The sequence below is a fragment of the Astyanax mexicanus genome, chromosome 3 (genome assembly GCF_023375975.1).
Source record: "Astyanax mexicanus isolate ESR-SI-001 chromosome 3, AstMex3_surface, whole genome shotgun sequence".
Taxonomy (NCBI): Eukaryota; Metazoa; Chordata; class Actinopteri; order Characiformes; family Acestrorhamphidae; genus Astyanax; species Astyanax mexicanus.
The window spans coordinates 63,402,200-63,419,586 of NC_064410.1; the positions used below are offsets into that span (position 1 = coordinate 63,402,200).

At 34.2% G+C, this 17,387-nt stretch overlaps 1 protein-coding gene across 3 annotated transcripts in view; it reads left to right on the plus strand.

Annotated features, from left to right (window-relative positions):
- dync1li1 (dynein, cytoplasmic 1, light intermediate chain 1) overlaps nt 1-2,173 on the plus strand; it is a 34,574-nt gene extending 32,401 nt beyond the window's left edge. For 2 of the 3 annotated variants that reach the window (XM_049475556.1, XM_049475557.1), the window contains exon 13: nt 1,225-2,173. In XM_049475556.1, the coding sequence (XP_049331513.1) occupies nt 1,225-1,334 (110 nt within the window). In that variant the 3' untranslated portion in view covers nt 1,335-2,173. The remainder of the gene's footprint in view (nt 1-1,224) is intronic. The other variant, XM_049475558.1, reaches the window with a different exon arrangement.
- Nucleotides 2,174-17,387: the final 15,214 nt, after the last annotated feature.

Below are 17,387 nucleotides of genomic sequence, written 5' to 3' on the forward strand. Positions count from 1 at the left end.
AGAACTAAGGTTAGCAGAGAGCTAGCTAACATTAACGGCAAGCTAGCTAATCTTACTGGTGAGAGAACTAAGGTTAGCAGAGAGCTAGCTAACCTTAACGGCAAGCTAGCTAATCTTACTGGTGAGAGAACTAAGGTTAGCAGAGAGCTAGCTAACATTAACGGCAAGCTAGCTAATCTAGGTTAGCTAGAAGCGAGCTAGCTAACATACTATTGTTAGTGGGAAGTCAGCTACGTTACTGGGGAGAAAACGAGGGTTAGCAGAGAGCTAGCTAACATTAGTGGTGAGCTAGCTAACATGCTAACATGTTCTGCATCACATGCAAACATGAAGCAAAATTTAAAAGGAAAATTAATAACAAATGGGAAACTTTAAGTTTTAATTTTCGATACAATACATTATTTTCTACTTTTTTGGGCCTTAAATTACATTTGTTAAGATTAAAAAGCATTAAATTTGATAAGGATACGCATAAGGATCTAGTAGAAAGTCTATTCTCTGGACAGTAGAGACAGTTACTCCAATAAAAGCAGAATAAACTCTTTATACAGTAGCCTTGATTTCAGAAGAAACACTGAATCAGCAGGTGTTCCAACACTTTTACCAATTTTTAGTTTTTTTCTCAAGACGTTTTTGATTTTGCTGAAGCATAAAGAGGTTTTAAACAGCCATGTTTTAGATAATTGTCGTAGCTACGCTAACAACAGAGAGCTCTCTGCCAACCTTAGCTCTCTGCTAACCTTAGTTCTCTCCCCAGTAAGATTAGCTAGTTTGCCTATAATGTTAGCTAGCTCTCTGCTAACCTTAGTTCTCTCGCTAGTAACATTGGCTAGCTAGCCGTTAATGTTAGCTAGCTCTATGCTAACCTTAGTTCTTTCCCCAGTAACATTAGCTAGCTCTATGCTAATCTTAGTTTTTTCCCCAGTAACGTTAGCTAGCTTGCCGTTAATGTTAGCTAGCTCTACGCTAACCTATGCTCAATCTTAAAGTGCAACCACAAAAAAGACCATCAAAATGTTATATAATGGTGAAACTGGCACTCATCAGGACTCTGTTGTACAGGATAAGTTAATAAAAACAAAAAAACAAACAAATAAAAAACACTGAATGAGAAGGTGTGTCTAAACCTTTGACTGTTACTGTACTTATGTACAGGTTTTGAGTTAATATTCCAAAAAAATAGTTTAACACAAACTTTGAACTTTGAACTCTTTCTGTCCGCAGGCTCTAAGCTGGGGTTGACCGACGTCCAGGCGGAGCTGGACCGGATTTCCAACAAATCGGACCTAGATTCCTCCGCGAACACGCCCCCTGCCGAAAACGACGAATCCTGAACAAGACGCGGGATTACTCACAGTCACGCCCCGCCCCCTTCTACTCTCCGCCCCCTATCAATCCGCTTCCCATCATCCCTCCACCTCTCCTGTTTTCCTGACCTCTCCCTCGTCCATCTCTCCACCACTCCTCCGAAACAGAGACTCTCTCCAGGCTGCATGCTGGCGGACTGCCTCGCTACGTCCTGTTTTTGTATTCGTACACGCACACACTCGCGCACACTGCTCATGATCCTGTATAGTAAGACAGAGAGGGGGCGGAGCTTAAGGGATAATGTGGACGAAAGTGTGTAGGATGTAGTAGTAGTAAACCAATATGTAGACGATACGATGAGATACGATGAGCGTTAATGTGTTTCAGTGTAGAGCTGGGCAATATTTATAACCAACTGTTTGTTTCTACACTCAGAACAGTGCTTCACGTTAAGTTTCACTTTGATCTTTCAGCCAGAACCTTATGAGCTATGAATGAGTTCAGACTGTAGCCCCGTCGTTTTCAACACTGAAGCCCTCACTCACCGCTGTTGTCCATTTTTCTGTCTACTCGCGCTCACTTTCCACTATACTTGTCGTCTTTTTTATTTCTTTCTGTTTGACGCAAAAGTTGCATATCTGGCATTCGTGTAAACAGGAAGGCTACGTTCACACAGGAGGTAAAAGTGATCCAAATCCGATATTTATTTCAGGCTGTTCACACTGTTAATCTTTTTAATGTGACCCGTATCTGACATCTGTCTGAACGTTTCTCGCTTCGTAAGTGACTCGAACACAGAACAGAGCAAGTGCTTCACCATAAGTTTCACCTTAATCCAGCATAATAAATCAGAATTCAGAGTTCAGACTGCAGCCCAATTTTTTTCTGCATGCTTCTTATTTTTTTTGCAGAGCTTTTTAGTTTTTTTTACAAAACTAAGGCTTTGTTCACACAGCAGGTAAAAGTGACCCAAATCCAATTTCTGACTAAATCTGATATTTATTTCAGGCTGTTCACACTTTAAATCAGTTTAATGTGACCCATATCTGATATCTGTGTGAATGCTGCTCGCTTCGTAATTGACTGGAATGCTCAATAGAGCAGTGCTTCACCATAATCCAGCATAATAAATCAGAATCTCATGAGATATGAATGAGCTCGGACTGCAGCCCATCTTTTTTCCTTCTGTTTGATGCAAAAGTTGCATATCTGGCATCTGTCTAAACGGTTGGCGCTTTGTAAGTGGTGCGCATGCTTTTTAAGTTTAGTTACAACACTAAGGCTACGTTCACACAGCAGATATAAGTGATCCAAATCCGATTTCTGACTAAATCTGATATTTATTTCAGGCTGTTCACACTTTTTAAATTCTTTTTAATATGACCCATATCTGACATCTGTGTGAACGTTTCTCGCTTCATAAGTGACTGGAATGCTCAACAGAGCAGTGCTTCACCATAAGTTTCGCTTTAATCCAGAACTGATCTAATCACTGAGAATTCACTCCAGCTCACTGAAAAGAACACGATGTTCACCCACGCTAGGGTTTTTAAACTTATTTTCCTTTGACTTTCTAATATAATTGAAAGAAACACATTAGTCCAAATATATTTACTAACCCTTTTATCTTGTTTTTTCTGTATTGAAACGTTTACTCAACACTGTTGTCCATTTTCCTGACGAAATTTTCCGTTATACTCCTCTCTATAATCTTTTTCATTTTGTTTAACATATATAAGTTGCATAAATTCTGATGTTGGCCGTTCAGACAGTGTCATGAATTATTGCTGTGACTCAGATACGTATCGAATTTTAATACCACATATTGAAATCGAATATATTGACCCAGGTTTGGAATTGAAAGCGTAATATTTTTTGTGTGTTTTTGGTGTTTAAACAGCCAAATAAACAAAAGCTGAGGATTTGCTTTACTTGACATTGCTCAAACCATGCCATGAGACTATTGAGCGTGCCCAACTTAATATTATTATTATTATTATTGTTGTTATTATTATTAGTGTGATTGCAGTAATGCAATCACAGTATTGATCTTCTTAAGTCTGTTTCTTATTATTATTCCACCTGTTTTTTGTCCGGTTAACTAGTGCCGCAGTTTTCGAAATATCGACTTCGTTCAAAAGAGAAAATGTGCGTCCATATCGGGAATGGTGGGCTTGTATACAGCTTTCCGATCGGACTTACGTTTTTCGTAAAAACTTCGTAAGTACGCGTTTTTTTTGACCATTGAAAATGAATGGGCAGAACTTTGCACGCCCGTGGACGTCACAATTTTTGAAATACGAAGATGAAACCAATTGAGGACCTGTAGAACTTATTGAGCTCTTTCTGAAAATATGCGTTACGAAAAGTTACGTCGTACGGATTTCGTACAATTGTCGTACGAAGTGGCCCCATTGGAATGAATGGGGCCAATCGGAGGACGGCAGCTAGATCGAAGGACAGGTAGCTAGAACTCCAGTACTGTGTGTAATGGAGCAGCTATGGGATAAAACACCATTAGGTCAAAAGTTTGGACACCCCGGCCCCCCAGTACTGTGTGTAATGGAGCCGCGGGTCAAAAGTTTGGACACCCCGGCCCCCCAGCACTTTGTGTAATGGAGCCACGGGTCAAAAGTTTGGACACCCCGGCCCCCCAGTACTGTGTGTAATGGAGCTATCGGTCAAAAGTTTGGACACCCCAGAGCCCCAGTACTGTGTGTAATGGAGCCACGGGTCAAAAGTTTGGACACCCCAGAGCCCCAGTACTGTGTGTAATGGAGCAACTGGTCAAAAGTTTGGGTACCCCGGTCAGCTCTGCAATCACACTCGCAGTTTCTGTAGGAACTGCAATCTAGTTATATATAATATTGTAGAACAAATTTAACACAATATGATAAAGTATCGTAATATTGCCCAGCTCTAAAGATGAACGTTAACAGGTTTTAGTTGGGGGTGAAAGATTTATTGGTTTATTTATTTATAAATGTAGAAAGTAAGTATAAAAAGCTAAAAGGAGGGAAGGATGGAAGGTGTTTGAGTGTGTTTGTGAATGTGATTTTGTTTGTTTTTTTGTCTTTTCAGACAAAAACATAATTTTTTTTTTTTTAAATGACAGATTTCATCTGTTTTTGCTTGAAATTTCGTAAAAAAAGAAAAAGAAACACGCACATTTCACACACACTATATTTTCTTTATTATTTACACTTCAGAATTAAATTAAGCGTGTGTCCCGATTGTGTACTAACTGTATTACTAACTGTAATAGTTCCAATGAATCATGGGATACATGGTACATATGTAGTGACTTTATAAAGACTGGTTTCATAATACTTTATATCATCATACGAACATTGAGTATACGAACAAGGCACATACAGTACCAGTCAAAAGTTTGGACACACCTTAAATTCAATGTTTTTTCATTATTTTTAAATGTCCTGCACAGTAGATTAATACTAAACTCATCCAAAATATGAAAAAAACCCACCTGGAAAACAAAATTAAGACCCCACTTCAGTTTCTGAATCAGTTTCTCTGATTTTGCTATTTATAGGTTTATGTTTGAGTAAAATGAACATTGTTGTTTTATTCTATAAACTACAGAAAACATTTCTCCCAAATTCCAAATAAAAATACTCTCATTTAGAGCATTTATTTACAGAAAATGAGAAATGACTGAAATAACAAAAAAGATGCAAATAATGCAAATAAAGACCTCAAAAAATGCAAAGAAAACAAGTTCATATTCATAAAGTTTTAAGAGTTCAGAAATAATCAATATTTGGTGGAATAACCCTGGATTGATAAGAGGTATATTATAAGTTGAGTATACTCAAATATCCTTAAAGCATGCTCAGAACTAAACTCAAAAAGCGACCAGTTCTAACACTCAGTAAAAGTGATCCAAATCCGAATTCTGACTAAACCCGATATGCATTTCAGACCGTTCACACTGTTCAGTAGCTCCTCCATTTCCACTCGCTGTTGTGTTTTTAACATGGATCTCCGTGGAAACCGTGGCGTGTCCAAAGTGTAATTACGGTGCGCGGCAGTGGACAAATATCTATTTTATCAAAGGCGAGGAGACGAAACTCAGAGATGAGCGTCCGGACGGGACTAAAATTACCGGAGGAGCACGGAGTTCAGAGAAAAACAGTAGATAATTCAGCCTGTAATTTATTTATTTCAGAGGACGTCTGAGAAATAAAACACGTACATGATCGTTCTGGACGGGAATAAAATCACAGAGGATAAAAACCTCCAAAAAAGAGAAAATTACCCAAGAATCCCCTGAGAAAATAATCCCTTACAGATAGGGCTTATGCTGTTGTTGTTGTTGTTATTATTCTAGAACATTATTAAACCAATGCGTTAAAATTGATAAAATGTTGCGTGTTGCTAATTTTACCATAATTAAGACTAGTACACAGTTTAGCATTACTTTTAGTACACAATTGGGACACAGCCCAGAACATTCAATATCTGGACACACACACAAAAAAAATAAAGGGAAGTGAAGATGTGTAGGGCGTGGCCTAATCTGGCTAGTGCTTTATGACATCACAATTAAAAAACAAGAATGGGCGTGGCCAACTAGCGCTGTTGGGTGTTTAGGTTGGATAGCCTTAGCACTACATGCATTCGCAGATATGACATCATACATCATACAACTCCAACGAGCTTCCGTTTCTTACGTTTGTATTTATTTTTTGTTATAGTTACTATTATTTATTATTTTTGATGTTAAATAATTACAGTAATTATGGGTCTTTAAGACTTTAAGACACTTGTTATTGAGCCGTGTGATTGGCTCCGGATTTTCTGATTTACAGATTTAGTGTTTTTGTTTACAGGAACTTTTTTAAACTAGTCCCGGGTTTTTTAATGAAGGTTTTGGTTTCGATTCGGTTGTTTACAACGCTAATACCGTTATAGCACAGCCATTAGCACCTACAGCTGTTGCCTATTGGTTCTTCAATCTGGGGTTAGGTCCATGTAGATTTATGGGCTTTTTTTAACGTAACTCCAGTAATTCTTTCTAATAATAGTAAAAATTTCTCATGTAAGTCTTGGGAATTTATAGAAGTACTTTTAGTCTATAAAATGAAGTGCGCATTTTTAATTTCTCAATAGATACCTCTTCATTTTGCACTACGTTAGCATTAACTCTGGCCAGTATACCGAAAAACGCAAAAAATACTAAGAAAAATACTAATCCTGGTCTAAGGCTGCGTTCACACAGCAGGTAAAGGTGGTTAAAATCTGATCTTTTTAACACTTAATCTGTATCCGAACAGCGCTCATATTCATAAAGTTTTAAGAGTTCAGAAATAATCAATATTTGGTGGAATAATCCTGGTTGTTTTTTTAATCACAGTTTTTTTTTCATGCATCTTGGCATCATGTTCTCCTCCACCAGTCTTACACACTGCTTTTGGATAACTTTATGCTGCTTTACTCCTGGTGCAAAAATTCAAGCAGTTCAGTTTGGTGGTTTGTTGGCTTGTGATCATCCATCTTCCTCTTGATTATATTCCAGAGGTTTTCAATTCGCTAAAATCAAAGAAACTCATCATTTTTAAGTGGTTTCTTTACAGTTAAAAATGAACATTTTAATTAACGTACTGTATTGAATTAAAAATATCCGATAAATGATGTTCAGATATACTTGATAATTCTGCTTATTATATTTAGATTTCAGTAGCAGCACATGTTGAAGTGACATAATGAAAAAAACACATCAGATCAGATCAGATTTCCCCCCTTTTTACCTGCAGTGTGAACGCAGCCAATGAGAGCTCTAGACTTTAGACTGAGGGTAATATGGTGCGTTTCCTATGTTAGCCAGAAGGGGGCGTGCCTGGGTTATAAAGTTTGCCTATAACTCTGTAATAAAACTGAACTGAAGCTGAGTTACTGTAATGCAGATTAACTTTACAACTGGCAACCCTGTCGTCTGTTGTACAGATGTGTTTTTTTATGTTTTATATTGTTTTTATATGTTTAGACAGATGTTTGAATTAGAGTTTTTGTTAGATTTTTTTTGTTGGACGGATGCACCACATATAACTCTTAATGCAATCGTGATCAGTATTACTGTCGGCAGCAGGGATTCACCCAAACTAAAGGTTTTCATTCATTTTTCACTTGTTTTTTTTGTTATTGCACAATTTTAAAAGCTAAATTAAAAATAAACATACACTTTTCTGTTGCTTTTAAAGAAAAAGCAGTTATAGAACTACAATTTTTACAACTTTTCATCCAGTTATGCTTTGATCATGGGATCAAAATAAAACACTGATTGGTATAAATTATTATTATTTATAAATCTTTTCACTTATTTGGCCGAACAACCAAAAGATCAGTGTAATATTATCAATTCAATTTTCTGATCTTTTGAGGCTAAAAGTGAAAATAGAACATTGGTTGGTACGGTTTAACATTTTTAGATTTTTTTTGTATTTAATAGAGTGAAGAATAAATAGGTTTTCATCACTTTTTTCCCCATTTTCTAGTGTTTCATTTGAGCCCCCCTAAAATCATAATTAAAAATTAGAAAAAAAATTAGATTAGATTTTTAGATACTTTAGATTATTTTTGTTGTATCTTGTAACAAAAGTAAGTTGAATTATACAATTATACCAATTAGATTTTGTTTCTCATTGGAAAAAAACTATACTAATTTTGAATCTTTACTCTTTTTTTTGCATCTTGATAAAAAAGTATTTGGAATCATGCAGATCTTTGCTACAAGATGTAAAAATAATCTAATTTTTTTCCTAAAATTTGGATCGTTAGGCTCAGAAATGGGGGGAAAACTACAAATCTTGACAAATTGATGAAATTCCATTTCTTCTTCACTTTACTAAATGGAAAAAATACAGTTTTACATCCAATTTTTTAAATTTTGAAGTGTTATACTTTTCTGATTCTCAATTTTTGACTGAATAATAATTTAGTTTCCTGAATATTCAGTGCATCCCTACACTGCACTCCAGACCTGGTGTTTGTGTGTGATTGGTTGGTCGGATGCTTGAGTGTGATTGGTCGGTTTCTTGGTTGGATGGTTGTTTGCGATTGGTCGGTCAGTCGGTTGGTTGAATGGTTGAGTTTGATTGGTGGGTCAGTTGGTTGGTTGAGTGTGATTGGTCAGTTGGTTTGGTTGGATGGTAGCGTGTGATTGGTGGGTGGTTGGTATAGAGGCGGGGTTTGTAGCGTAGTCAGTAGAATTTAAGGGGGAACACTAGGCGGCGCTGTTGTCCGCGTAGGCCGGATAGGGTGGGCTAGAGGAAGTTCCTGAGGTCCGTCAGAAGGGGGCGGGGAGGATGTGGGAGATGAGGCGGGCATTGTGAGGTCAGAGGTCACCATCTCCTGTGAGAATGTACAGTCATTCATGTTAAATTCTGGGTGGGCGGGGTTAAAGGAGGAAAAACTACAATAACAAGGTCCTGTAATTTCACAATCTGTAGTGATGTTTCTCTGGATCAGGTCTGTAAGCATTCTATTAAAGTTGTATTTATTGGGAACGATGGCGATGACTCCTCTTCATTATTTATTATGTGGAGAAATAAAAAAATATAAAAAATTTATTTAATTTTATTTATTTGACTTATATTGAATTTTTATTGCATTATTATATTGGAGCCAATTCATAAATCTGCAGCTTACCCCATATAATACAACCCTCTGCTACATAATAAAAATATTAACATTAATCATGTTAATAATCAAGTTTTATATTAATAGAATTTACAATACGTTAGTATTAGTCAAAATTGAATTAAACTCATTTCAACAGTGGAAGAAATATGTTTAGTTTTGTATTGTAAAATGAGATAATAATAATAATAATAATAATAATAATAATAAACACAAATTGGAAAATATAAAAATAATAATGGACCTAAATAAATACTACTATAAATAAAAGTCAGAATTGAGACAGTTAAGAAAAAGCTAAGCTAAAATAAAAATGGTTTTAAAGTTTGATACCTGATTAATTTTTAGTTTTTAATTTTCTGATCATTTAAAGGCTAAATTTGAAACTAAAAAAATAGTGTGTAAAACTTCATTATTTATTGATTCATTTATTTTTATTTAGTGTAGTAGAGAAGAAATGGGTTTGATTTTTTTTTATCTTGTAACCAACATAAGTTGGATTATACATCAGATTTTTGTTACAAGATACAAAAAATATACCATATATGTACCATATATATTTTTAAGTGCACTTAAAATCCTTTAATTTTCAGGTCAGGTATTAAGGAGCAGTAAAGCCACTCCACTGAAGTACAGAGTTATACAGGAGTTTCAGGTAAGTTTCTCCAGCACTAAGGCTGGAGCAGCATTAGCATTAGCATTAGCCGCTAACCACACTAAGAGCTATCTCTTTCGCTCTGTTCAGAGGTGAGTATATCGGACTGTAGTCTGTGTTTTTACTGTGTTAAAACAAGCTACGTGGTACGAACCGCTAGCTAATATCAGTCAGGGTTCCTCAGTGTAGCGCTGCGGTTAGCGGCTAATGCTAATTGTGAATCTAAGCTGACTTCAAATAAAAAGAAGCTCTTTACTCACCCAAATAAACAGTTCTCAGGAGAGAAATCTGTGTAGATTAACATCCAGCACTCGCTTAGCTTTAAAACAAATGTTTATTTGAGAATTACAGTTTTGTTTATTTAGACGCTTCTTCATTAGAAGGGTGACATGGCGACTCCCTTGCTCATTTCGTTTTAGGCATCCTTACTAGTGTCGCTTTATGCGCCTTACAATCTGCTGCACCTTATAGTTCGAACAATACAATACAAAATCAGTATAAAACGTAAAGCTGTTTTGCTGGCAGCCGTTCATAATACTACCGACACCATGTTTGACAGATTAAATGAAAAGTTTTAGAGCATGACAATTACGGTACATATCGACTGTTGCCTGTTAGCACAGGCTGAGAATAATGCAGTTGTGTTAATGGTCACTAAAGGGCGCCAAACCCCAGCTTTTATACAGTAAAGTTTTCAGAATCAGAATCCTGACTGATTATTAAATAATGCACCATAAATATTTCATATAATATTTTAGTAGGGTTGTGCAACATAAAAAAAAATCACATTTGCCGATTTATTATTTATTATTTTGTTCTGCAACCGCAAGTTTATTATAGTTTAAGACATACACATACACGTGTGTGTGTGTGTGTATATATATATATATATATATATATATATATATATATATATATATATATATATATATATATATATATATATATATATATACACTGGTTTAAAATATATATGTGGTGATGTTTTTATCTGTGTTTTAGTTCCTGTGGTGTAGAGGGTTTCAGTAACTCTAACTTTAGATTCTCTTTTTAGGCTTTAAGTTTACAGCTTAGTACTTTCTACTGAACTTTAGATTGGTGTCAGCTTTATTCAGTAATTCTAGTACTTGACAGGAAAGTACTGGAAAGTTAGTACTTAGCTGTAGTACAAGAAAGGAAAGTCTTGCGAAGAACTAGTTTTAGTTTTAGTGCTGTAAATGAAAGTACTGGGAAATACTGGTTCTAGTGCTAGAAAGGAAAGTACTTGAACATACTAGTTGTAGTACTGTAAAGAAAAGTACTGAAAAGTACTAGTTCTAGTACTAGACAGAAAAGTACTGTAAAGAATTAGTTCTAGTACTGTAAAAAAAACGTAATACTGAAAAATACTGAAAAGTACTAGTTTTAGTACTGTAAAGAAAAGTACTGAAAAGTACTAGTTCTAGTACTGGACTGAAAAGTACTAGTTCTAGTACTGTAAATAAAAATACTACGAAGTACTAATTCTAGTACTAGACAGAAAAGTACTGTAAAGAATTAGTTTTAGTACTGTAAAGAAAAGTACTGAAAAGTACTAGTTCTAGTACTGTAAAGAATAGTACTGAAAAGTACTAGTTCTAGTACTAGACAGAAAAGTACTGTAAAGAATTAGTTCTAGTACTGTAAAAAAAGTAATACTGAAAAATACTGAAAAGTACTAGTTTTAGTACTGTAAAGAAAAGTACTGAAAAGTACTAGTTTTAGTACTGTAAAGAAAAGTACTGAAAAGTACTAGTTCTAGTACTGGACAGAAAAGTACTGAAAAGTACTAGTTCTAGTACTAGACAGAAAAGTACTGTAAAGAATTAGTTCTAGTACTGTAAAAAAGTAATACTGAAAAATACTGAAAAGTACTAGTTTTAGTACTGTAACGAAAAGTACTGAAAATTACTAGTTCTAGTACTGTAAAGAAAAGTACTGAAAAGTACTAGTTCTAGTACTGTAAATAAAATACTACGAAGTACTAATTCTAGTACTAGACAGAAAAGTACTGTAAAGAATTAGTTCTAGTACTGTAAAGAAAAGTACTGAAAAGTACTAGTTCTAGTACTGGACAGAAAAGTACTGAAAAGTACTAGTTCTAGTACTGTAAATAAAAATACTACGAAGTACTAATTCTAGTACTGGACAGAAAAGTACTGGAAAGAATTAGTTGTACTATAAAGGAAAGTACTGGTAAGTACTAGTTGTAGTACTGTTATGTTATGAATGTAATGGAAAGTACTAGTTTTAGTACTAGAAAGGAAAGTACTGGAAAGTATTAGTTATAGTACTGGAAATAACTAGTTCTAGTACTGGAAAGGAAAATACTAACTTTAGTCTGAAAATGTTAAAGGAAATTTAGTATATTAGAGTTTGAGAACTATGAACTGTTTATGCAGAAAATAGTGATAATTTATTTTTTAATTCAAATGATGAAAACAATGTCAACAAAAGCGAAAATATTATTTCTTATTTGTTATTTTTGCATTTTATTACTTAAAATTTAAGGTTAATATTTAGTTTCAGTTGTTTAGTTAGAAATAAAGCAGTGTTGCATCCTGTTGGATTGTTCAGTCTGTCTGTAAGATAGTGATTCAATTAAGTCAGGTATCATTAATATCTTAAATATAGTCTAAATATCTAATATTACTCATTTTTAGGTTACTTTAAATGTATGATTTGTGTGATACTGAACTGTACAACTATAAAAATCATAGGAACCTATGCCACCTGTTCTTGAAAATGTTTTATGGGGTAGTCTAAACAAATACTGCCTGAAAGATCCAAATTTATGTAACTTTTACTGAAATTACACTTTAAATTAAGTACTTTTTTTACTTCTACTCGAGTTGATTTTTAGATGGGTACTTTTACTTGAGTAGAATTTTAGCAAAGTAAAGGTACTTTTACTTTTCAGTACTTTTTCCACCTCTGAAAATCACTAATGTTAATATTCCACTTTCTCCAAGACTAATGATTTTAGGCGACACCTCTGAATGTAAACTTGGATAAGTAGTAGCTATAATGATTTTATCCTCTGCATTAACAGGCAAGAAAACAATTTTACTTTCATGGAAAGAGTCACAGCGGCCCTCTCTAACTGTATGGAAAAACATTTTTTTGGAAAATGTTTTGATGGAACAAGTGTTCTATTCTTTTAACCCAAAATATAAGTTCTACTGTGAATATTTAAATCTGACTGATTTATAGCTGTGTAATATTTCTTATACTTCTGTTTTTATTTCTTTATTAATCTCATAGAATCTTTGTGCTTCTTATCTTTAGTGTGCTACCAACAACTGTTTTCTGTTTGTTTGTTGAGATTGATTAATGTGCTATTCTCCTGTATATTACAATTACTTTAAAACCAATAAAACATTAAATAGAAAAAAATAAATAAATAAAATGAAATTTCTCATGATTTCCCCTTAATGCAAAACAGGGATATCACCCCTGCAAGTTTGGGCGAATTTCACTGTATTATTTATTTTATATTAATTGAAAAAAAAAATCATAAAATGCATAAAATGAAATTTCTCATAATTTTCCCATAATGGCACGACAAGTCCACTACCATTTGAAAAGGGTAATCCTAGGCTATATCGCCCCTACAAGTGTGGGCAAATATCACTGTATTGTTTATTTTATTTTAATTTAATTTATTACATTATTTTATAGTTTAAATTCTACATTTATTTTATAATAAAATTTAGGTGTTTGGATGTAATTATATATACACACATATTAAAAATATTTAAAATAGTAATATTGTTATTTAATCGCAGTATGTGTCTAGTTAACAGTGTATATGTAGCAAGTAAGCAGCATGCATGTAGTTGCTGCTAGCTAGTTAGCTTGACCCATCAAATGCAGTAACTTTATACAACAGCACAGAGGAAAAGCTGGTTTCAAGAAAAACACAGTTTATAAAATCACAATAAAAAATATATAAAAACCCTAGAATACATATCTAAACCTTTTTTTTAAAAAAAAGCTAGCTACCTAATTTGCTAATTTGTTAACCTAAATCGCATTAGCACTGCTAATTCACGCCCTAGCCTTAGCAGTTTTGTCCATCCATGACACATTACACATTATTTACAGAAAACCTAGAGACCGAAATGACTCCCTACTCCCTCATAAGTGTTGCGCTATGTAGGGACACACTGTGTAGTTCACTAAGTAGGGGTGAAACAGGAGTGAATTCGGACACGCCCTCTTCATTATCATGTGCCAGCGCCGGTCACATAAACACACACAGGTGAGATAAACACAAACAGGTGAGATAAACACACACAGGTGAGATAAACACACACAGGTGAGATAAACACACACAGGTGAGATAAACACACACAGGTGTGAGAGGGGGGTTGTGAAGCTCTGAGCTGATCATGAAGTCATTTATCTGCTTGTTATTACTGTAATCCAGCCATAAATGTGTATGTGTATGTTAGAACATGAAGAAGAAAATAATAGTAGTAGGTAATACTTAGAAATTATATTAGAGAAAAGCAGTTAAATATTAATAAAACTATTAATTGGGTTGTAAGAAATACATATCTGTGTAACTATATCTATCTATGTAAAATATAAGAACTATTTTGTGTAATCTACACGTTTAGTGTGTGTAATCAATCCTAACCAATGAGGCAGCAGCAGCAGCAGGTTGAGTTCGCTGCCTTTCCAGCTAAAATGCCGGTGTTCTGTCGAATTCTGCTACCTTGTCGAACCGTGCTGCCCCAATGTATATTTAACTGTAAAAATACAAAAGAAGCACTATTTTAGGGCATGTACCCAGTGATATTCCAGTAGATGTACGTTATTAGATTTGGATTGCATAATTCATTGTACCATGGCAACGTTATAGTAAATATAGCTCATTACAAACTGCTTTTGTATTTATTTATGATAATAAGTGTAATTTTTAGTTTCCATTTACACTTTTGTGCAATGACAGTGCGTCCAGGTCGTTTAATACATATAAACCCCCCTAAACCCGAGTAATTATACATAAAACTCGAGAAATAATTAAATTGTGTAGGTCGGCGCATGCGCAGTACCTTTGGGAAGCATGTATCGATGGGTAGGAAAATTCGACAGAACACCGGCTAAAAGTTTCTCAACTAGAGAAATAAGTTAGTTAGAGTTTATTAAATGGGTAAAACCTCGGACAGAGTGTTTGTGTACCTTTTTGTTTGAGTTGTGCTGTACTGGAGAAGGAGTGTTGTGTGTCCAATGATACAAGACACAAAACGCATCATACATCAAACATGCAGATACATTTTTTGTAATCAGTGATATTTAAGATTTTTAAGGTATTTTATTCAAGATCATGTTGGAATAAACCCTGTAATATTGTTAAGATGACAAACATCAGCAGTTTGGGTGGTTTTCTCAGTATTTTGGCGGATTTGAAACACGTTTTACCCATGAATTGGTTTTGTCTGAATCCCACTGTAAAGATCTGGCAACCCTGATGGCTCGCTGTCCGCAAATACATAATAGGCAACAAGTAATTAGACACAGACATACATATATGTGCAATTATAAGACAAGTAAAGTAAGTCTTTCATTATTAGACTACAACAATTAAGCCTAATTTCGAGCACTCATATGATTCAGTCTAATTCCTGTTTTGACCAGATACACATTAACATTAAAATTTGAATTAAGTCGAGTAGTTTTATTGTCAATAGTGCATATGTACAGGACATACAGAGGATTGAAATTCTGTTACTCTCCTTTCCAAAAGTTCTAGGTTCAACTCTCCTCCTTTATCCGTGCTCGGGACCGGCAACGTCACTTTAAAATAGACACTCTGGCGGAGTTACTAATTTTACTAATTTTACTCATTTTGTTAATTTTGTTTAAGCGCCGGAGAGCGGCTAAACACCAGCGGAGTAAAGTTAGTTTGATATTCGATATTCAGCGGAGATTCGCCTTTCGGCCGTTCTCTTGCTCACAGGCAATGTCCTAAACTCTCCCAAATTACATTTTCCAAACCACAGAAGAACAGAGAACAAACTACAAACGTCAGATTTTCTGAAAACATCCAACCTTTCTGTTTCTCCGAGAATATTTACTGAAAATGGCAGGAATCGCTGCAGCGGGCGCTGAAGCTGTTAAGGGACCGTCTGCAAAGTACGGACCCTGATTAAAAACGTAAACATTCACAGCGCCGTTTAATGCATTTCTACTGTAACACGCCCATATGAAATATAGATAAAAAAAAATCATACGTAGTCTTTAGAGACACACCTGAAAAATAACTACAACTTTTACTTTTGAAAAATATGATTTGGTTGATTTTATATTAATTTTTTAATGATAAAAATTGCTACTGTACTGCACTAATATGAAATATAGAAATAAAATCACTTGTAGTCTTTAGAGACACACCTGATAAATATACTACAACTTTTAGTTTTTAAAAATATGTCTCGGTTGATTTTATATTAATTTTTTAATTATAAACATTGCTACTGTAATGCACTAATATAAAATATAAATATAAAATCACTTGTAGTCTTTAGAGACACACCTGATAAACATAGTACAACTTTTAGTTTTGAAAAATATGACTCGGCTGATTTTATATTAAATTTTTTATACTAAAAATTGCTACTGTACTGTACTAATATGAAATATAGAAATAAAATCACTTGTAGTCCTCAAAGACACACCTGATAAACATACTACAACCTTTAGTTTTGAAAAATATGATTCGATTGATTTTTTATTAATTTTTTATACTAAAAATTGCTACTGTACTGTACTAATATGAAATATAGAAATAAAATCACTTGTAGTCTTTAGAGACACACCTGATAAACATACTACAACTTTTGGTTTTGAAAAATATGATTCGGTTAATTTTATGTTAATTTTTTAATAATGAAAATTGCTACTGTACTGTACTAATATGAAATTTTATTTATTTATTTATTTACCTTTATTTAACCAGGGTAGTCACATTGAGATTAAAAAATCTCTTTTACAAGTGAGCCCTGACCAAGACAGCAGCACAAAAAACCTATAGCACCAATAATCTACACCCTTATAGCATAGAGACGTAAATACACACATACAAACAAAATACTTTAACAAGAACAAGCATATTTATAAAGATTTGAGACAGATGATTTAAATTACTTCAGTGAAATAAACTGATCTAATCTAAAATGTTTCTGAAGATCATTCCAGGTTGAAGGTGCATCATAACTGAAAGACTTCTTTCCAAATTCAGACCGAACAGCAGGAATATCCAGTGTTATATAACTACTAGAGCGTAAATTATACAAGGAACCGTTTCTTATCAAAATTTCAGACAAATATGAGGGAAGCTGACCAATAATTCCTTTATACACAAAAACTGCCCAGTGTATTTGGCGTCTTACTGATAGTGGAGCCCAACCTGTCATTTCATACAGTTTACAGTGATGCGTTAAGAAATTGGCACTTGTTATAAATCTCAATGCAGAATGATAAACAGAGTCCAGCAATTGCAGTGTCGTCTTTGGGGCAAATCTGTAAATTATATCCCCATAATCTAAAACAGATAAAAAGGTTGCTTCAACTAATTTTTTCTTAGCCTGTTGAGTGAAGCAAGAACGGTTCCTAAAATAAAATCCAAGTTTCAGCTTTAGCTTTTTAGTGATATACTCAATATGTGATTTAAAAGAGAGCTTATCATCTAGCATAATGCCTAAGTATTTATAAGATGAAACTAACTCTACTGACTTAC